At 33.0% G+C, this 23323-nt stretch overlaps 1 protein-coding gene across 1 annotated transcript; it reads left to right on the top strand.

The window, feature by feature from the left end:
• The first annotated feature begins 22352 nt into the window (after positions 1-22352).
• On the top strand, positions 22353-23068 carry LOC110103992. The gene has a single exon (XM_020832912.2). It carries the CDS (start codon positions 22552-22554, stop codon positions 22912-22914), a length of 363 nt encoding a protein of 120 aa, XP_020688571.1. The 5' UTR covers positions 22353-22551; the 3' UTR covers positions 22915-23068.
• Positions 23069-23323: the final 255 nt, after the last annotated feature.

The raw sequence follows: 23323 nt of genomic DNA, 5'->3' as shown, positions 1-23323 counted from the left end.
TCTCAACACCTTCTTCTCATCTTCTAATTCATATTCACAAGTGATATACGTACAACAATGTTTCAATGAACCAAGGTCATCATGCTCCACACTAACAAAATACAAGCAATATTTCTCAATTTTAATCTCCAAGTAATAAAAAACTCACCAAATAGTTAAATTACTCCTAAAGAAAGATGAAGAGTCCGTTACTTCCAATATTTCAAACTCATTTATTAAATTATTGAATTCATGTGTTAAAACTCCCAACACAAACTTTCAATAAGTGTTTTCTTCCCTCTTGAATTTTGATGCAATGAGGCATTTTTTATCTACAAACATTATTTGAATAATTTCAACACCAATATTGATATTTAGTATCACTAAAATCAACAACAAACGTTGATATCAAATTGAAATTTAAAGTCCTTAAATTGAATTATTTTCTTAAAATCAACTTGGCTGCATGCTAGGTAGCTCTACTATGAAAGTTATACATTTGTTGACAGATTTGAAGGAGAAGTAAAAGGAGAATAATGAGGATCTACATATTATATTTATTGATTTTGAGTTAGTTTATGATAAAGTTTCAGGAGAAGTGTCATGATGTATACTTTTTTATGATGATATTTTTCTTGTTAATAAGATTAGAGAGGAGGTTGAAGGAAAACTTGAATTGTGGAGGTCAACTTTAGAATATAAAAGTTTTGTTTGAGTAGATCTAAAATCAAATATATGGAGTGCAATTTTAAAGTTTTAGTAGTAATGAATCTAGTTGAGTGATTGTGACTTTGGGCGATCAAGTCATTAAAAAAAACACACATTTTAGATATTTCAATTATATTATTTAATGCAATGGTGAAATAGATGAGAATTAGTAGAATTCAAGTTGGATAATTTATGCAGAGAAATGTATCGTGCCTATTGTGTGATAGAAAAGCACCCCTCAAACTTAAGGGGAAATTATATAAAATGGTGGTGGAACCTGTAATACTTTATGGCATAGAATGTAAGCCATTAAAAGAGAAACATAAAAATCAAGCAAAGTGTTGCAGATAAATTTTCAGACCCAGCATTGCAGCACTCGAGATTCCATTTCCACACTGCTCCCATTGATTAAGCAAGCCACAAAGGCCGACAATTCTACACTTGCACAACCAAAACTCAAATTACAAAGAGGATCGTATTGTTGCACTCGTAAGCACAATGCCACGTTGCTCCCACAAAAATTTTCATACATGTAGGAATTTACTTATGAATCATTTACATGTTATTGATAAGTTTTTATTCATGCAAGAATTAAGGTTTTTATAATCTAAACACCTTAGAAAAATATAGGCCTAAATATTCTCACTACAAACTATTGATAAATAAAAAAGAATCATTGATTACTAATCATATCAATCAATCAAGCAAATCATGTTTTATCGACGCATAAATGCATGTCAATCAATTAATCATATAACATGTCATGTAATGCATATTCATTAAATATTACATAGATCAGTCAAAACAAAAAACTATACTAGTAAATTTATTAGACACTTATCTTATTTCTTATTTATGCCCTTATAACTGCAGATTGTAAACTCTTATATGAATAGGAGTTTTCGTTGTTATAGGTTGATCCATGATTGTGCTTCTTTTGTCACCCTAGTTCATCAAACTTTCAACAGATATTTGGATCTTGTAGGCCTTTACCTATAAAGTTGTATTGATTGCTCTACTCAAGATATTGGTCTTTCTTCAAAATTCCTTGGGGACAATCTACAATCTTGTATCCATATTCTCCACAGTTGAAACATTATAATGTCAATTGATAACACTAATCTAGCTATATCTTTCCACAATGAATGTACTCTGGTTTGTTATTGAGGCAGGACTGGATAATTTGCCTTTCTTCCTGCTTCAAGGTGTACAGATCCTCCCGGTGGGAGATTCTGGAGAATTTTATGGGTTTTTGTTGTCTGCACTTAGCTGACGGCTTCGTTTGGAGGATTATTGGTTTCACTTTTTTTTCTATTATGGGCAGTTTTTGGTTATTGATGCTTGGGTGTTTTTCCTGCTGAGGGTTCCTATTACTGCGACGATGTTTGACAGTATTATTTCTCCTTTTTAGGAGCTTTTTATTTCTTTGTCCAGGTACTATTTTGGTGTTGTAAGTTTTTCTTAATTTTTCTTACATATCTTTTTTTTTTTTGTAATTTTTCATTTTTTGGAATGAAATTGAGCATGATTACCTGTATTTTTCCCAAAAAAAAAGGTACCATATATCCTATATTGAAATCATTAGACCTCCGCCTCTTTTCACTAACACTCCCCATACTCATGTCTTAACATGCTCTCTTCCAAATCACATATTATCTAAACTAAGAAATTACTAACTTATTTTTCACTAATCTTGTTCTTTCCAACAACTTCGAAAACTCCCTAATTCTTATAGGCACTAGGGGTGTCTCAGCTCATCTCAAAAGACTCTTAAAATTCTATAACTTTTTTTTTTATGTATTGATAAGTTGCAAAGTATATCTAGTCAATATTATAAATTCTGCTTCAGATTGCATCATTGTTATGTTCTCATGTGGGCCTTAAGAAAGCCTTCTATATATATCGTTGTGTTGATGGAGGTACAAACCAATCCTTAAATATATCGAAAACTATTCTTACTTGATCTGAGAGTTCAACTTGCACTAAAATATTTCTCTCCACTTGTGAGAGCTCGTTCCGTTGATTTCTCCTCTCTAGATTTAATTTTCCTCCCAGGATCGTCCGGAATGATATTAAGATCGTCCAGGACGATCAGTGCATTGAAACAGCTGATTTTTCTGGAAGTGGATCGTCCAGGAAGATTTGGGATCGTCCTGGGAAGATCAGTGTATGGCAAAATCCCAAGAGCAAGGGTTTTTGGCAAATTAATTATCATCCTGTATCGTCCTGGAAAATCGTCCTGGACGATTGAAGATTGGTCACATCGTCCTGGACGATGTGGCGATCGGCCAGGACGATCAGACTGATTTTATAAGGAAATCAGCTCGTTTTGAGGAGAGAGAAAGATATTTTATAAAAATAAAAATATCTGAGGAGAGAGAAAGAGAAGGAAAGCGAAGGAAAAGCCGGATTCCGGAGGCCGCGGAGCGCTTTTTGTCCGACGCCGCTGTTGGGAAAAGTGTTTATCTCGTGGTAAGGACTCCGAATCCTATTTCTGTTTTCAGAGATATTGAGTTTTGATCGTATTGTGCACTGTTTTGTTTTTGTGATCGAAAAACGGACCCGGTTTTGTATTGATACAACTTTCACCGCACAACTTTTAATATGTTATAGATACGAATATTCTACAAGATTTGATTGTTTTCTGGAACGATTTCACCGGTTATTTTGGGTTCTACGCGATTTTGATCGAATAGAAAAATATCAGGATGTTTATTGATATTGATTCAGTAGAATAATAGTCTTATTTTATTGTCGTGAACATTCTATTGTAATTTGGTGAATTGTGATTTTGTAGGATTTTTGTGTAAATTTGATAGACTACCATTACGCCGCCGAAATTTCGTACGATTTCCGATTTTTCTGAGATTGATGAATTGAATAGATATGCATATGAATGTTGATACGATTGCTCTACATTGTTCTTATATTGACTATTGAATTAACTATTGAATACTGAAAGACAAGTGGAGCCTGGTTGAACGTTCGTTGGAGATTGAATTGACCTGTACAGGATGGTGGGCCGATGGGCTTTGCTTTAAACCATTAATCATTGATATACGATTGGGAGTTATAAGGAGTTTATTGTGCCGACGGGCACAGAGTGACGACTCTTATTGAAACCAACGTATGAATATCTACAACAGCAACATGGATTTCTACAACAACAATTATTGATAGCCAGTGATTGTACTTGTTCAGTATTATTGTATTGCATGTGTATAGCCTTGACATATGGATTTACTGCTTTATTGATTTGATCAGATTTATGGATTTATTGTATTGTACGATTTCATTGATTGATCGCTGAGCATTGATACTACTGAGCATATATATGGATACGGATGGATATAGATATTGTATTGATTCATTGATGCTATGGACATGGATACTATAGATTCATTGATATTATTGCTTATAGATTTCATTGATACTATTGCTTCTGCACCATATTGACCTACTGCATTTGATTCATTGCTAGTATAGATTGAGCTTTATTGTATTTCTTTTCTAATTGATTTCATTGACTAGATATTATTGATTTGATCGATTGATTCGATACGATTGATTTGACTGATCGATTGATTTTCTTCTGTGTACGGATCCTTCTGAGCATTGACGTATTGATTTATTGAGTTTGATTTATCGATTCTTCTATCGCTGTATCGACTATTGATTTCCGTATTGCATAGACTCATTGACCATTGACTGTTATGGATTTGATTGACTGACATGCATATTGATAGCAGCACCGTGCTTTGATTTCAGTTATAGGTATTAGGTGACCTGCTGGGCTTTGTAAAGCTCATTATATGTGGTTGATATTTTCAGGTCAGGGCAAGGGAGCAGGAGATTGAGGTTGATCAGGAATCTCCAGGTTTTTATTCTTTTTGGTTATAGTGATTCTTTTGTACTCAAGACAGGATAGATTTCAGTACATAGTGTAGTTCCTGAGTATTGTATATGATCTTTTGAGATATGAATCGACCTGTACGTTGATGTTTTAAATGTTATAGATTTTTGTTAGACTGTCTGATTGATGTTATAGATAGCTCTGGTAAATGGTTTTGATGAAATGATTGAAATTCTTTCCAAGTTAGATCTTGGGGCGTCACACCATTATCCAACCCAACATCTCTTAGCTTCACCTTAAAAAAAAACACTACTAGTTGAATCTTCTTGTTATCAGGACACTACATGCCATTAAATATCTTTTTAATTCTTAATATCCAATATTGTATTGCTTATGGCTCTAGGTCTCCCTTAAATAATGGAGGCTCCAACTTATGAAATATTTGTAGATGCTTGACCTATCAACCTACTCAATTTATGCATCACTCATCAACTAGGCAATTAGGTTGATGAACTACTTTATGCTAGTTGAATATAGATTTGTTTAGTGGATGATACTCGACTGTACTTTATGAGTTGACCTGTGATATGAGGACCCTTTTGTGAGGATGATGAATATAGAGAAAGAAAGAGGAAGAGAGTTTGTGAGAGAGCAGAAGTTGGAGTTGGATTGAATCTTTATTATCCAACCAAAAGTACAAGAATAAGAGGAGTGACAACTCTATTATATAGAGCTCAAGCTAGAAAAAAAAAATTTTTGCACAATATATTTCTATGAATCTCTCTCTATTTTGGTGTTTTCTCATGTCTTTTTCTTAAGTTCTCCAGCCTTTTTTGTACCCCTTTCTCTTATTACTAGGTCTTGGAGAGTTACAATAGAATATATACATATGAAAGAAGATGTGGTATATGTCATTGATATAGCTTTGTCATATATGCCAAGTATATGTGTGGAAATCTTGTTAAAGAGGTTGCGTGAATGTGCCCATGTGCATTTGGAGATTGAGTCGGCATTGGGTAGAAGGACAGTCTAACTTTGCCCTGTTGGAGTGAGAGGGAGCAAGTAATTAGTTGACTTTGATCTTTGAGCTCAGTGATGATATAATCAAGACATATGTCTTATGGATGTAATGTCATGCCATTAGCGTGGTTTTTGGTAGGTCTTGCATAGAAGACTTGACTTTGAGGATGATGAAGAATAAGAGGTATGTGAGGATGATGAAGATAGAGAAAGAAAGAGGAAGAGAGCGTGTGAGAGAGCAGAAGTTGGAGTTGGATTGAATCTTTATCATCCATCCAAAAGTACATGAATAAGAGGAGTGAGCGCTCTATTCTATAAAGCTCAAGCTATAAAAAAAAAAGGCACAATATCTCTCTATGAATCTATCTCTATTTTAGTGTGTTCTCGTGTCTTTTTCTTAATTTCTCCAACCGTTTTTGTACCCTTTTCCCTTATTAATAGGACTTGGAGAGTTACAATAGAATATTTACATAGTAAATAAGCCATGGTATATGTCCTTGATATAGCTTTATCATATATGCCAAGTACACGTGTCGCAATCTTGTTAGAGAGGTTGCGTGAATGTACCCATGTGCATTTGGAGATTGTGTCGGCATTGGGTAGGAGGCCAGTCTGAGTTCTCCCCGCTAGAGTGAGAGGGGTAATTAGTTGACTTTGATCTTTGAGATCAGTGATGATATAATCAAGAGATATGTCTTATGGATGAAATGTTGTGCCATTAGCGTGGTTTTTGGTAGGTCTTGCGTAGAAGACTTGACTTTGAGGATGATGAAGAATAAGAGGTATGTGAGGATGATGAAGATAGAGAAAGAAAGAGGAAGAGAGCGTGTGAGAGAGCAGAAGTTTGATTTGGATTGAAATCTTTATTATCCATCCAAAAGTACAAGAATAAGAGGAGTGAGGGCTCTATTCTATAGAGCTCAACCATGAAAAAAAAATGGCACAATATCTCTCTATGAATCTCTCTCTATTTTGGTGTGTTCTCCTATCTTTTTCTTAAGTTATCCAGCCTTTTTTGTACCCCTTTCCTTAATATGGCTTGGGGAGTTACAATAGAATATATACATAGTAAAGGAGCTATGATATATGTCCTTGATATAACTTTATCATATATGCCAAGTGCATGTGTGGCAATATTGTTAGAGAGGTTGCATGAATGTACCCGTGTGCATCTGGAGATTGAGTTGACATTGGGTAGGAGGCCAGTCTAAGTTCTCACCGTTGGAGTGAGAGGGAGCAAGTAATTAGTTGACTTTGATCTTTGAGCTCAGTGATGTTATAATCAAGATTTATGTCTTATGGATGAAATATTATGCCATTAGCGTGGTTTTTGGTAGGTCTTGCACAGAAGACTTGACTTTGTAAAAAAATGAACGAAGACTTATCCAACTAAGAGAGAAACTTTTCAAGTTGCCCCCATTGAGGAGGGCGACTTCTTGGAGGATGTGGCTGGAGGTGGCATGTCGTGCTCCAGTGATAAGCTCTGTCCAAAGAAAGTTCTCCTTTTTGATGACCCAAACATAACATGTAAGATATACGCAAGAGGGTACCTACACAACCAATTATGGGTGTACATGTAGTTCCTTAATTTACTTGACCCTTTCATCATCATATGTTGAAAAAGGTTAGATAAAAATATCAAAAACTATATAAGAGAGCACATGCAAATATAAATTTATTGCCCTAAATTTTCTATTAGATTCGTGCATCACTAGAGATAAAGCGATTTCGACATCGGGTTTCTTCATAAATATTGGCCTCGACTCAACATATATTAGTGTTTGCTTCCAACTCGTGAGCCTTGCATGAATTTGTCAAGATGGATTTTTCCTCTCATATTTTTATTTGTTTTTTTCCAGGAAGGCTACTTTCAAGATAGTGTGAGCTGCTTCTGTATGGATGCCTTGAATGTGGAAGAAGTTGTTATGACTCGACACAACCTCCCAAGTCATACCGTGCCTGATATTGGCAAAAAGTAAAAATGGACCCTAAGATGCAGTTGGAAAAGTGTAGAAAACTAAACTTTTAATTTATATATGACACAGAGCCACTACCGACCATAATAAAAAAATGAAAGACTATTAAATCTCAAAAATGATTTTGCAAGTGTGTGTGTGTGTGTGTGTGTGTGTGTGTGTGTGTGTGTGTTTATATATAACAATGCTTGATAACTAAAAAAATGTCAAGCCTACAAAAAACTTACCTACAGCATAGATCCGAACCTGATATCAAAACTATTCAGCTAGTTTCTTACCCCTTCCTTGACTTGAAAATGAAAGAAAAAATATGAGTGAGCTAACACAATTCAGTAGAATATGATAGCCTAAAATAGAAATCAACACCTTATAATGACTAAAAAAAAAGAACCAAGTCAAAATACAACTTATTACAAAAAGAATTGAAAATACAAAAAAAAAATCAACTAAAGTACTGCAGGAATGCTTAAACTAAAATAATTATTGTTATTAAATTTTAATAAGCTTTTAAAATAACTACTAAACTATGTTGATATTGACTGAAATATAAACAAATATTTCATATAAATTATTAAAATGGCTCTTAGAATCCCTTCCTAATAAATATAACCCTCACGCTCTACACTTTCCAACGAATAACAGAAAATGCAATCCCTTCTCGCCGCCAACATAATTCATTCTTGTCGCCAATAGAATTCCACAATTCAGTTAATATACATAAATTAAATGCATTGCAGTAAGCAAAGTATAATTGAACTAAATTTAAAACTTGCCAAAATGCCTTAATGACAGACAAAATAAAAATCTATTAGGCAAAAATTCATATTTTTAAAAAATAACTAAATTATCAGATATTGTGTATAACAATATTTTGAAGCTTTAACTGAATTAAAGTATTATTTTTAGATGTTAAAATAAAATTTTGTATTGATAAAAATCCCTATCTTTTAAAATAATACATAAATAAATCTCAAATAAATATTCAAAACAACTAAAATAATCATACCAATAATACATCAACAATAACACGAATGAAATTTATCAGAATCCAAGAAAATCACATTTTTGTCAAAACAAAATATAATTTCAACCATAAAAATCCTAAAAACTCTAAATGATTGAAAATTGAGATGTATAAAATATAACCTACCTTGACACGAGCAATTTTTTGAATAGGGCTAACAATTAAGAATAACTTGAAGCCAATTAAAATTGACTTTCTCTCTCTAAATACATCTATTATGCTCTTCCTAATACTGGTTGATCAAACAAATCAAATAATGAAATAATTGATTTAGATATTTTTAAGTGCTTAATTTGGCCTAGCGCCTAAGCGCTGTTGTTTCAACTATAGGGTGCTAGTTCATTTTTCAAATTCCAGAACCCATAATATTAAAGAGCAAAAAAACAAGACACTAGAGTGCTCGAGGGGAAAATTTCAAATTTCTCAAACATGCATTCAGACCCCTAGAGCCCACCCAACAACACATGTAGATATTTTCATGCACATAAATTATACTCACACATGCAAGAGAGTTTAAGTATAGAAATTCAACAAGTTACATGACTTCTAGTCGAGTCAGATCTGTTTGAATAATACTCTGATCATGGAGGTCTCACAACTCTTCCCTAAAGCCTTAAAAGAATGTTGTTCTTTTAATTTAATCATCCATTTGATTTAAAATTAAATGGCTGGGATGAAAGATATTGTTAATAGAGAAAAGACATATTTTTTATTCTTTTGATTCAAGGGTTGGGATCAAATGCTTTCCTTTGGATAAATTTTAATCATAGATGACAGATTGATTGCTTTGGTAATATATGAAAGGTATGGGGGGAAAAGTAGCTTTGTATGCAAACTTAATTATAATTAATTTTGAATTGAAGTTTATCATATGTTTAATATATATAAAATGTATAAACTTGGTAAGTTGATCGATGATAACTTAGAGAGCATCATGTCCTTACTTTGATCTGGAGAATTTCATCATAAAATCCATTGTCACTTCTTCTCATTTCTATTATAGAATATGTTATGACTGTAGAAAACCAACCAGTCATTAATGCTCTGCCTTCACCAATTTATATGCCTCATATTTTAAAATAAACTCTGATATATCCTTCTTCAATCTAGACTACCAGAATATACATTTCAAATCATTGCACATCTTGCTACTTCTTGGATAGATGTGTAGCATAAATAATATGTTTCATTTAAAATTTAGCTCTCATACCACAAACGAAAGGAACCCATAATTTATCCTTATAAAAAATAATACCAAAATTAGATAACAAAACTCAGATATCTTTCCAGACTTAATTTGACCACTCTATTTCAGATACTTTGTATCTGACATATGATCTTCCTGAATTCTTTTCTGAAGAGTTGACTGAATAATCATCTAAGTCAACCAACTTTAATATGTATCAACAGATATTACTTTTATATATAGCTTCTCTAAAATTTGAATTAAAAAATTTATGGAAGTGAGCAATGAAATATAAGTACTCAAACACTTCCCACTCAAAGCATATACTTTTATGTTCACCTTATCATGCTGATACTGAAAAGATTTATCATAATCCTTGATGAATTCAAGACATCTTCTCTACCACAAATTGAGATCCTTCTGAGTGAAAAAGTATTTCAAACTCTGATGATCAGTAAAAATCTCACATTTGACTCCATACATGTAAGCCTCCACATCTTTAAAGCAAATATAAAAATAACTTACTCCATATCATGGGTCGGGTGGATATTCTCATATGATTTCAACTTTTGAGATGCATATACAATAACCTTAATGTGCTACATCATCACACATCCCAATCCTTTCAATGATCGCTTAAAATTTGAGACCCATCTATACCTGAAGTAATAATCATAATAAGAGTGGACATTAAATGATCCATTAATATTTAAAAATTATATTCACACTATAGAGTCCATACAAAGGCTACTGATTTATGTATCAATCTCATCAATAGAAAATAAATTAGAAAAAACCTCTTAGTAAACTTTTAATAGTAACCAGTTAAGTATAAGAAACTATCCACATCAAAAATTGTAGTAGGCTTTGGCCAATCAAAAATAGCTTGAATCTTCTATGAATCCAATGAAATACATGCACTGCTCAGTACATATCCAAAAAAATGAAATGTTATTCAACCAGAACTCACACTTTGAGAACTTAGCATATAATTGATGTTTCCGTAGAATCTTTATAGTTATCCTCAAGTGTGTTGTTGCTAATTCTCTGATTTGGAAAAAAAATCAGAATATTATCAATAAAAATTATCACAAACTAGTCGTGATACTTTCTAAAAACCCAGTTCATCAAGTAAAGATTGTTTGGGCATTAGTCACTCTGAATGGCATGAATAAAAACTCGTAATGCTCGCATCTCATGCTAAATACAAATTTCACCACATCCTCCTCTTTTACCTTTAGCTGATGACAACCATATTGCTGTTTAATCTTAAAAAACATGTAATATATAGCCAGCTGACCAAAGAAGTCATCAATCATAGATAAGGTATACTTATTTTTTAATGTTATCATATTTAGATCTTTGTAATCGATATATATATATATATATATATGTAAAGTATCATCTTTTTCATTATAAATAATAGAAGTGATTGACATAAAGATACGCTAGGAAAGACAAATATCTTCGTACTCGTAGTCCAACTACTACTAGATCAGCCACTATCCTCTTGTCCCTCTCAACAAACTGAGCAAAATCTATAATGTCATATGTTAGTAACTGTTGTCTCAAAGTATCTGAGTGTCTCTCTAGAAATCTATAATACTTTCCTCAAAATTGCCAATCAACTATTGAGCATACCTGAAAAGAGCAGTAAACTCTATCTCATATTGCATCACGATTATATTTTCTTGATTTAATTTAAAAAAAGAACTATGTAGTTGTCACTTAATAAACGAATATACAAACCAAGTCCTTAATATATCTATAAACTCATCCAAAGTAATCAACATATTTACATGAATTTGAAACTTCTCCTTTTATTGTCCAAGCCACTAAAACTATGCCTCACCATCTAATATAAATGCAGTTAATGCAACTCTCCCCCAAAAGGATAATGTATCTCATGAAAAAACTTTTCTATCCTCATGAGTCAATCATTGGTTGTCTTAGGCTCAATAACACCTGAAATTTTAAGGGGTTTTAACCTCATAAAGTTTTATAAATACCACTTCATCAGATCAAGTACTACAAACTTGTGTACGTGCCTCACCAACTAGTTTTACTACCAGATTGAGAATATGATAAACTATATAATAAAATTTTATAAATACTTATCCATGCCATCTAATCATGCTTTCTCTTTTTTCTCCGTTCAATTGCTCTCTCTCCCTCTCTCCCTCTCTCTCTCTCTCTCTCTCTCTCTCTCTCTCTCTCTCTCTCTCTCTCTCTCTCTGCCACACATTTTTTGCTTATCATGGAAGGAACAAAGAGAAGGAGAAGGGGATGAAAGAGAAAAGAGAAAGCATGATTTTTAGTCGTTGTTTTGCTTCATCGTTTTTACGAAAATTGCTCAAATCACTATAGGTGACTTCTCTTCTATTTCTGTTTTCAAATATTTTGATTTTAACAGTTGAATTTCTTCCAAATTTATTTTATTATATTTTCTCTGAATTTCTCTGAATTTAGTGAACTTCCATCATATAATTTTTTATATATTATAATATTGATTATTCTAGACTTTTTGACTATTTAATTTCAAATTTTTATTAGATAAAATGATACTCATTATATTTTTTACGATTTAAATAAGAATAATGATTATGACATTTTAATCTAATTTAACTTTTAATACAAATATTGTGAATGAATATTGATATTTAGCTTATAAGTAATAATTAGTTATTATTACTTCTATAATATTATAAAAATAGTATGTGTAAAGACAAGTAAATGATAACTATTTGTTGACATTGGCTTAAGACTAATTGATTTATTCGGGATGGTGGGCCGATAAATTTTTCTTTAAATATTATAATTTGGTGTTATCATATACTGATTCACGTGATCTATTGATAGATCTATTGATAGAGAGTTATAAGGAGATAATTACTATACCAATTAGCAAAGAGTGACTACTCTATTTACTAAGCTAACGATTATTGATTTACTAATTAATGGAAAAATATAGTGTATGAAGGAACTCTTTACTTGTTTAGTGTGATTGTTGTGGGATGCATTTATTATTACAATATTTGGTTACTATTACTATATTATTTCATTATTAGTACTATAGATTTTACTATTATTGATCAACTAATGCATATTCATTATCACTTTTATTGATATTAATTTATTGATTTATTGTTATTAAGCATATGACTATTACTATTGGGCATATTATATAATACTAAGCAGGTGATATAAGATTGAGCATGTGATAGAAAATACTAATTTAATACTAATATAATAACTTAATATCATGTGTATACGAATTGTATAGTATTACATTATTATGGATTCTGATAATCTTCATAGAGTTTTCAGTTTTACCGATTTATATGATTTCTTTATTAATTTGATGAAACTACTACGACGTATGATTTATAAGAATGAGTGTTTATTGCTTAATTATTTTGACATTCTTATTGCTTCACTAGTTTATAGATCTTACTATTTTCGTTTTGCACTATTTTATTAGCCTTCATACACTATATATTGGTTTATCGATTCACATATTTTATGTTTAATATATATTTATTTATGTATAGAATCATGATCATATATTGAAATTGAAGTTTAAATGATGTATTGTGATTGGTGAGATGCACTCAATTATAAGACAAGTTGAAATGATTAATAGGTATTGGAATATGATATTGATTCAACTGAGAAAGACAAAATATATTATATGAATACTAATATTGATTTGATAAAAAAGGAGGTATTGATTGATATCATGTATATAATATGATAATCCTATAATGATACAATAATTTATAGTAATAATTAGGAGTTATAAGAAGCTAGAGACAAATTAAGAGTCATAAGTGCAAAATCAAGATACCCTCAAGATATCCTTATATGAATATCTGATAGAGTATTGATTATCAATTACTGATACTACTTTTTTTATTACTGGTTATTGATATATACTGATCACTATTGCTGCTTACCGTCACTGACTACGGATATTGTTACTACTATATTGTATAATTGATAGGCTAACGAGAAAGATTGAATAATATGTTTGAATGAAACTGGTTGTTGGATAAAAAAAGAACGATTGATCGATACATGTGACTAGTACATATAGCTTATATATGAATTTTAAAAATTATTTTATCATCTACATCATATTATTTCTATTTTTATTACATTGATTTCAGTTATAAAATTTTAGTTACTTAATGGGTTATTTTTGCATTATGTTGTTTAAATGATTTCAGATAAGGAGCCTACAGCTTGAGGTTATATATGCAGGGGTACTAGTGTAGTTTTTATTTCATATTTTAGTTTATGTATTTTGTAGCAAGTGTGGATATTGCTTATATTGTTTTGGACTCTATCGATATGATGTAAATATAGACTATGGACTCTATAGATATGATGTAATTGTGGACTATAGAAATGTGATATATATTTTTTGCTATTTATTGATTTTTTTTCTTTAATGAAATTAATCAACTATGAATGCTGAAATTGATCAAGTTAATAAATAAATAAAGCGAATAAATAAGATAATAATGATTGAAAAAGATAAAAGAGAAAAGAATTTCTTTCACAATAGATGCCCGTGCGTGATAATAAGTTGCTGAAATTAAAGTTTGGATGGTCCCAAATTTAATTTTAAAAGTTTTAAAATTGGATATGCCTCGAGATTCATGCCCGATCGAGGCAATTTTCAGTGACATATGAAGTTCGCATCCAAAAAATAAAATATGAAGCTTAACAGATAGAGCCTACTAATCTTTATCTAACAAACTACCAAAAATATGAGGAATCACCAAATATTTAATACAAAGAAAACCAATTTGAAAGCACAAAGTTTAACAGAGAGATTCTTTGTTGATAATAACATTAGAAAAGTAAATTTTAGGTTTAGAGGAATTTACCCTCAGACCAACATAATAAACGCATGTACTAGAAGTGTTATGTCATGAGCACAAGTTAAAATGAAAGAACTTTAATAAAAAAAAATTAAGAATATCTTCTAGCGATCGATAACATATGCAACAAAATGGAAGCCATTTTCACCTCAGATATTTTCTTTGTGGTAGAAGAAAAAACGAGCAAATCCTTCTCGATGAAATGGAGCCATATGTCTATGTACTTGTTGAAAAATATGGGAAAATATAAACTTTGGGTTCTTACTTGAGGAAGAAGAAATGAAGATAACAAAAAAACAAGATAGATTAAAAAAAAAAAACCTGAGTTTCGACTTGCAGTAATGTAGGAGATGGAGGACGAAGGAAATAAAAAAGACTAGGTTTAGGGGTTTTCTACCTTCCTTGGCGCACTAGCTAGAATAAATATGTTTTACGCCTCTGCAACCTTTCTTAGCACTCGTTAGAATATATATGGTCTATGCTTATACGACCTTCCTTGACACTCTTTGTAATGAAGATTATGAAAATGAAATACTTGGTCATCATCTTCGCCTTTCGACTGCTAATTACATGTCTTTCTCTATTGCCCTTCCGATTGCAAATCTAGACCTAGTTATTGTGATTTTGATGATAATAAATAGTATTGGGTTTTATTATTATTGGATATTTATTCTTGTGCACAAATATTTTAGGTTTGTTGTACACCGCGCAAAGTGATGAACTCAAGAATGGGTAGAATATGTTTGAGTTTCTTTAAGAGTTTGTATTTTTTATTTAATTCTACATTTTTGAGTCAAAATCTTGTATTTGGTGGATGTTAAAATTGGTTATAGTGCACACGCACATGCACACGAGAGTGAGAGTGAGAAAATTAGAAGTGTAATTTTTTTGAACTAATCATATTGTACGATCCATATCGTACTATACGATCAGTTATTTAAAAAATCATTACAACATCTAATTGGCATAATTAAAGTTCTTTTTACTCATTATGTTGTGCGATCCATATTGTAGAGGACAATCAGTAGAAATCATGCATGATCTCACATGCCAATCATATTTTAGGCAATATTTTGAAATTCAAAATTTGTATTAATCATACCATATGATATGCACCGTATTGTATGATATAATTAAATATTGCCTAATGTAATCCAATAATTAGGGGATCAAATTGGATTAATTATTCCATTCAGATCGTACTATACGATTATAAAAATCGTACTATACGATCTGATCTTTACATGGGTCGCTAATTAATCACAACTGGTCGTACATGATGATAATCCAATTCGATTGAACTAATCATCATACCGGACGATTCTTTGTATAGTAATAGACGATCAGCTCAAATACTTTAATTGATCGTACAATGCCTTATTCTTTATATAATACTAACATAGTTATTTGAACTAACTGTGCTCTACGATCTTCTAACGTACCGTAGGATTAATGTCAACATAATTGAATTATTAAGGTTTTGTGAAGCCTTGTATTCAAGCTCTCTTAATTGACTTATTTCAAGTCTTTGGCTGTTGGATTTTTTTGTAAAGAAAGAGCTTTGAGAAGAGATATTGGAGATATTTGTGAAGGAAAAATGAGAGTTTGTGTGCGAGGGAGGAGTGTGAGGGGTTTTCATAGTGTTGCTCCAAACAAGCTTTACCCTTGTTTTCTCTAAGTGCCTTGCTTGGTTTCTTAGGTATCATTGGAAAGAAGAACATCAGCCCAAATATCGTCGAGATTCTTTGCCTTCACCAAGATGGTGAAAAAGGATTGTTGGGTTATCTGCCTTCACCAGGAGGGTGAAAAATGATTGCTACGTCTGCCATCACCATGAGAGTGAAAAAGAGGTAGGGTTCTCTATCGCACCGGGTTGGTGACAATATTATATTATAAGGGCTTTTTCGCCTAGATGTCGGGGCTAATTAAAGAAGATACACCAAAGTTTTAATGAAATACTTGGAGAGTGTATTTATGTTATTGTTTGACCGAACCACTATAAAATTTTGATGCGTTTATTCTGAATTTATTTTCTGCAGTTTACTTTTATGAGTTTTATTTTTTCTATAAATTGTATGTTGAAAAATGGTATGTTTTATGATATACTGATTTGAGTAACTCATCATCACCATAGTTATAAGTTTGTTTTATTAATATGATTCAACATTGGGTGATAAAATTGCTTGTTTTAATTATTGAAAAATCTAAAAAAATTATTTTGTGATTAAAGATTTTTTTTTTAAACAATCGATTCACCCCTCTTGGTGTAACTAGGAATAGTTCAACGAGGCTTAACATCTTATATCGAACTTTTACTTGTTAATCTAGTAAACCTAAAATATAAGTTATTCAACCCGCTTTGTTGTTTCGACTCACTCAGCAAATTCATTCGACTCGTTATTATACGGTCCGCCTCCACATACCTATGTTTTCAAGTCGCTTGACGGACTTCTAAGTTGAGCAGTGTGATGATTGAACTCAAGCTCGATTATTTTCATGAGCTCAAAAAATTACTCAAACTCTAGCTTGAAGCTCCATAGGTACGACTCATGAGCTCGAGTAAACTTGCGAACTTTCTTGACTTGTTTGCACCCTTAATCCTCATAGACAAACAGGACCTTTTTAGAATTATTCTCACTAGCATATCATCAAAAATTTCATTTGTCATCATTAATGTACTAAGGGCAATATTGGTTGCTCACAACTTGATAATACATATATGTGATCTCCATCTGCACTATAAGAAATATTTTGGATAAAAATTAATTGGACTTTAATAAAAATTATGACTAAACCACCATTCAACCAATTTAAAGAATTCTTATAATTCTAAAGAGAATTTGGGTCCTCCAAGGAATTCTAAGAGCAAACTTCATCCATAAAGATGAATTCCGATATATATATATATATATATATATATACAAATGACCATACGGCTGTGGACCTCCGAAAGAGCACCGCTCATGGGGTACAAATGCAGAGGGTACGACCGCACTATCCCGTAGGACAAAACGATCATATGCCTCTACACTCGACGCGAACATGTCGATGGAAGGGCAGATTGGATCGTGCATACGACTAACCATTGAGGATAGATGATGTTGCCAATGCACCCCTAATGGGTAGTAATATACACGACCTCGTCACAGGTTTCCTCCATCCGATACAACAGTTTGAATGAGGTTTAGTAGATGTGGGACCGCGTTTCCCACGGGCGCGAGCCCCCGTAGTTAATTACATCCCAGGTCAGAGCCTGAGAAAACTCTCGATTAAGGATCATACATTATCTCCTCCTAAAAGTGGGATTGTCACAGGGATGTAGACTAGGAAGTCCTATTCAAAATGAAGAAAGGTCCGAAGGGCTGAATCAACATGCGTGGCTCATACCCGTATTCGGAGGCTTTAGGTCACTAGAGAGAAACTGGGAAAAAAAATCAAGCACTCAATCACATGCATGAGAGAAAAAATGGAGGTGGCGTCATCCTGTGATGCATATAAGTAGGATTTATAGTCCATGAAAGGAAGGGACCTACCTACTATTTAAGGCATACTACGAGACCGAATGTAGTAGTCTCGAATCCTAGATCTAGATTAGGCTTAGTGTTCTACACAATACTAAGACCCGTGTCCTAGCTAATGTAGTGCAAAGATCTGAACTTATCTCGGCCTGGATTGGGGAGCCAGCTAACCACCTAATCAATTTAAAACCATGCTATCAAGTCAATTATGAAAGATGGGTGGGAGGTACAGTTTTTGGAAGTATGACCGACATCTAGAGAGTTTTCTAAGTGGTCATGAACTTATGTGGGTCAAATGCTTCTAGCTAATACAATAAAATTTTATTTAGTTGGTTACTAATGCAATGTATGCTAGTTGAAATGTCAGCTCATGAATGCTATAGAGTTTTAAAAATAGGCTTATAGAAAATAATTTTTTGAAAAGACTGTGTCTCCATAGGTCTGGCACTTCATCCTCATAAGCCAGATCATCCGGACTCTACCCGCAGGCAGGGAGATGTCTTATAACAAGGAAAGAATGATGCAGTAATATGCATGTGACCCCGAACAATTCTGGCAATTCCCTAGGTTCGTTAGATTTCTATATTATTTAAACTTAGAATTTTAAAAATTAGTTATGAGTAGAAGAATTTTTATAGTCATTAAAGAGCCTAACGAAAATCCAGGCGAAAACAAAATTGGCATGCAAGAAAAGAAACCTAAGAAAAATAGACAATTTCTACTGCACAATCAGGTAAACATATCAATATAAAAAAAACATCAACTAAATGGTCATAGGCAAACTACCCTTATTACAACCCAGATATGCAGAAAGTAAAGTGGCCGAGCACCACTGCCAACAACCCGGATTTCTAAGCCTATGATAGACGCAAATGACTTTGAGTGGGATATTGGTCTTCAGTCTTCAGTCTTTAGTCTTCTTTGTATCACTTCTCCTTTGACTCCTTGGATCTTTCTCCTTGAACTCCTTGGATCTCTCCTCCTTGGACTCCTTGAAAATCTCCTCCTTGGACTCCTTGGATCCGTCATGGCTTGAATATCCAAACGAAGAGATAATTCCTCCTTGGTATGGGGTATTGTCTTTTCTCTTTGGATATCTAAAGCCATCCAACTCGATCTCCCAAATGGAAGAAGACTCTCCCTTTTAGGGATGCCTTCTTCTATTGAAATTCGAGTTGGATAAGAATATCCACACTCAAAGTTATTTTCACAACTCTTTACTAATTATTAGAAATTTTACATCAATTGGAAATAGAAAATTCTAGAATCCCTGCATGATTATCCTAAAAATCACAAGCATTTTATATATGAAAATAAAACACATCACATTGAACCTGTGCCAAGCCATGCTCTTAATTATGAGGGCTAAGCATCTCTGAAACACCTGTAACAATTATAATTAATGAAATTAGCCCTCATTTTGTTAGGGGGCTGAGCAAGCACCTGTATAAGACAACATTAGATTAAAAAGAATAGAATATATATATATATATATATCACTCCTAACCTAGGGGTAGATCTAGTGCTCATCACATTATCCACAGAGTGCAGAAAAAGTAAGCAAACACACCAATCATTTTCAAACAGCATGCAATGAAAATCACAGAAAGCTCTGGCACACAGCAGAAAATAAAACCCAGCGGCCTAGCCTAGATCTAGAAGTGGTGCCCTAGCAAACAATTCTATGCGTGTGTAAGGCTTGTGTGGTTTGGATGGGTCCTAAGCATGGTAGTTAGTTAAAATTGCCTATAGTTCGAGTTTGTTATAGGCTAGAAAAGGAAATTTTAATTGAAATTCAAATATTAATGTATTATGGTCCATTTTAGTTAATTTAGTTTGTTAATCATTTTTAAAATCTTAGGGTAGCCATATTTGAAGTTTAAATTGCATTATCCGATTTTGAAAGGTCCCGGATCCTCCTAGGTGCTAGGTTGAGGGTGTCCAAAAAGTCACTATAGTAAATATGTAAAATGTAGGTCTCCTAATATTTAAAAAAAATACTAGACCCTAAGGTGAGTAGTTAGCCAGGTAGTACACTAAAATTGGAGTTTTCTAGGCAAAGTTATGAATTTTCTAAGTTTCGAGCCCTAAATAAACTACGGTTGACCAAAAGGTTGACTTTCTAATCTAGGCTATTTTATAAAAATCTAATTTTTTTAATTAATACTAGATCCTAATTGGAGTCTAATGCAAGTGAGTTTGCCTAATTTGGAATTTTCTACAATTAGTTATGAATTTTCTAAGTTCATGACATTTATGAAATTTTCTAAATTATCCATTAAAGGGCTGATTATATCGTTTTGATCCAAATAAGCTCCAAACAGATTGAAATCACTCCCAAAATTCAAGGATGACCTAATAAAGTGATCCTAAGTGTTTGGTAAAACTTTGGTATTTTTAATATTTTTTAATAATTTATTTGGGGAAAAAAGGTAATTTCCACTTAAGGTCAAATTAAGGGTCAATCTAGAATCAAACTAAGGAGCCCTATTTATCTAAGGTCAAGGAGCAGATTCTGGTCAAATCAATGTATTATGGGTAATTTTTTGACATAAAATATATTTATTATAATTTTTAGAAGGTCTCGGGGCCTTATTTAGCAGGTTAATTAGGGTTGGTTCGTTAAGGCGTCTAACAAGACCTAAAAAAATTCTAGAAAATTCTGGGGTGTTCAAGATGTCTCTAAGTCTAAGTATTATGGCGGTGGTCTGGTGAGCTCCGACGGTGGTCCGGCGAGGTTCTGGCGATGGTCGAGGAGGAGCTTATTCCTCCTCTTCCTTCTCTTCTCCTCTTCTCTTCTTGCTTCCCCCTCCCCTTTATGAAGAATGAGGGCTCTATTTATAGATTTTCTGGAATGGCATAACTCGTAAATAGGCGTGAGATCAGGGGAGAATAGGGAGTGGTCGAATGGACGGCCGATATCGAATCCTACGATTGTGCACCGTTCATTGGACATTTGAAGGTCTTAGAGATGTCGGAATTCGGCGATCTTGGGCTCGTTGGATTCGTCTCGTCGAGTCGTTCGATTCGAGTATAAGCTCGTAAAAATCAGGGTAACTCAAACATTGTTATGAAGCTTCCAACAGCGCTTCAGGTCCTTGATTTGGACTCATTTGGGCTAGGATTGAGTCGAATTTGGAGTCGTTGGATTCGTATTTCCGAGACGCTCAGTTCGAATATAAGTTTGATGAAATCGGAGTTCAGATGGTCTCCGAATTAATTTTGAAGTTTCCAACTTGATTCTGCATCGAGATTCGTGCCCGATCAAGATAATTTTTTGACGATGTATCACAGTGTAAAGCATGTCTGATGACGATAGGTGGTGGTGGGTGGCGGAAATTATGGCTAAGAGCGGTGGTGGTTAGCCATGATGATAGCTAATGGTTAACAACAACGATTGAGGTTGGAGGGAACGACGATTACAGTGATAGGATGCGGTGACGGTGGTCCTTAATGGGCCGACAAAGTGTGGGGATAGCCAACGATGATCTACAACTAATTTAATTTCAAATACATTAAATTTTTATACTACATTTGATTTATTTTAATTCAAATAATTACCTTTAAATTACTTTTATTTTTTTTAAAATTAAACCCAAACATCACCTAAATGAATTACAACGGCCACCAAAAATTCTCCTAATTATGAATTTTTTTTCAAGATATATATATATATATATATCTCAAAATAAAATATTCAATTACTCTGCTTCCTCCATGCTTCTGCCATGTGCTCCTCCACCATCTCAAATTAATTCCACCTGTCCTTTTTATTTCTGAGAAATATTTTTTTATTCGGATCTCTTAAAAAGAAAAACATTAAAATGAGGTCATAAAGTCACAAATGTTTAATAATTTAACTTTTGCTTTTACTTTTTAAAATAGATGGTATTTATTTGGTTAAAATTTAATGCATTTTCTACAAAAGTAATTTTATAATTAATTTTTATGCTATTTTAGTTTAAGATATATAAAAAATAATACAAATAAAATTTAAATAATAATTTATTTTAAAATAAATATAATATAAATGTAACTAATTAATTAATAATATATTATATATTTTTAAAACAAATTTAAAAATTATTAAATATATAATTAAATCAAATTTAAGCTGAGATATTATAAATTTATAATAATTTTTTCCTTCATATGCAAATGCAATATAATAAATTACACTGATCATTTTCTCAGCTACTTTAGCTTTCCCTTTTTTACCAGCAGCCCATCCATCTCTGATCTCTCTCTCTCTTAACTTCCTGTATTTAGCTGAGGAGACCACAACCCTAGAGTCACTGATCAGGCTAAAAAGCTCTTTTTGTTGGGCTAATAATTGCTCTTCCTCTCATAAAAGAGTAAAGAGTGGGAGTAAAGAGTGAGCTTCAGAAGCATTTCGAAATGATCGAAGAGGGTCGAGCAGCCGCATCTCCGCCGCATGGTTTTTTGCTTCTGGTGGTGGCCGGAGTACTCGCGGCGGCACCGTTCTTCCTCGGAGATGGAGGCGCCGCCGTTACAGAAGCCATATCGGACTTGCTGAGCCCGGCGGGACTCCTACTTCTCCCGGTGGTTCTTGTTTTCCTCATCCGTTTCCTTTCTTCAGACCGAGCCTATGCTGTCTCCGATCTCTTTTCCTTCGGCTCGCCGGATGCCATCCACCGCGTTGGTGGGTCTCCGTTAGGCGTTGCTGCCGTCCTCGTCCTCCTTCTCTTTCTTCTGTACTATCGCGTCTCCATCTTTTCCGACGACGACGCCGGCGACTGAGATGGATCGGCCGCTTCCCGTTTTGCCCCTGCCGTACGGGGTCATTTTCGACTTTTCGTCAATGTCTTCGTGTTAGCAGATCTGTAGCTTTGTTTTTGTACATTTATGAAATGCTGATCTTTACCTGGCCCCTCAGCAAAAATCTTCTTGTATCTTTGGCGGACTGCTGTTTTTACTTTAATTTTTTATTGCTTTTTAAAATATTTTTTAATTAAAATTTAATAAATAAAAAAATAGTTTAAAAATAGTAAGAAAATCATTGTCAAACGAAGTCATAGAAAGTGTTTGGCAAAAATATGATTTTTTTAGACCAATTAAGATAGATTCATACACATAACTCATACATAAGAGCAATCAAATTTTATTTTCTAATTATTTTCTTTAAATTGTATCCTTGGGAGTCAAGGAG

The sequence above is a fragment of the Dendrobium catenatum genome, unplaced genomic scaffold (assembly GCF_001605985.2).
Source record: "Dendrobium catenatum unplaced genomic scaffold, ASM160598v2 fragScaff_scaffold_142, whole genome shotgun sequence".
NCBI lineage: Eukaryota > Viridiplantae > Streptophyta > Magnoliopsida > Asparagales > Orchidaceae > Dendrobium > Dendrobium catenatum.
Note: the sequence above shows the minus strand (reverse complement) of the source record. Positions and strands in the feature narration are given on the sequence as shown.

Bases quoted from the DNA above. Each gene is read 5' to 3' on its own strand.
- LOC110103992 (XM_020832912.2), top strand. From the start codon at position 22,552: ATGATCGAAGAGGGTCGAGCAGCCGCATCTCCGCCGCATGGTTTTTTG.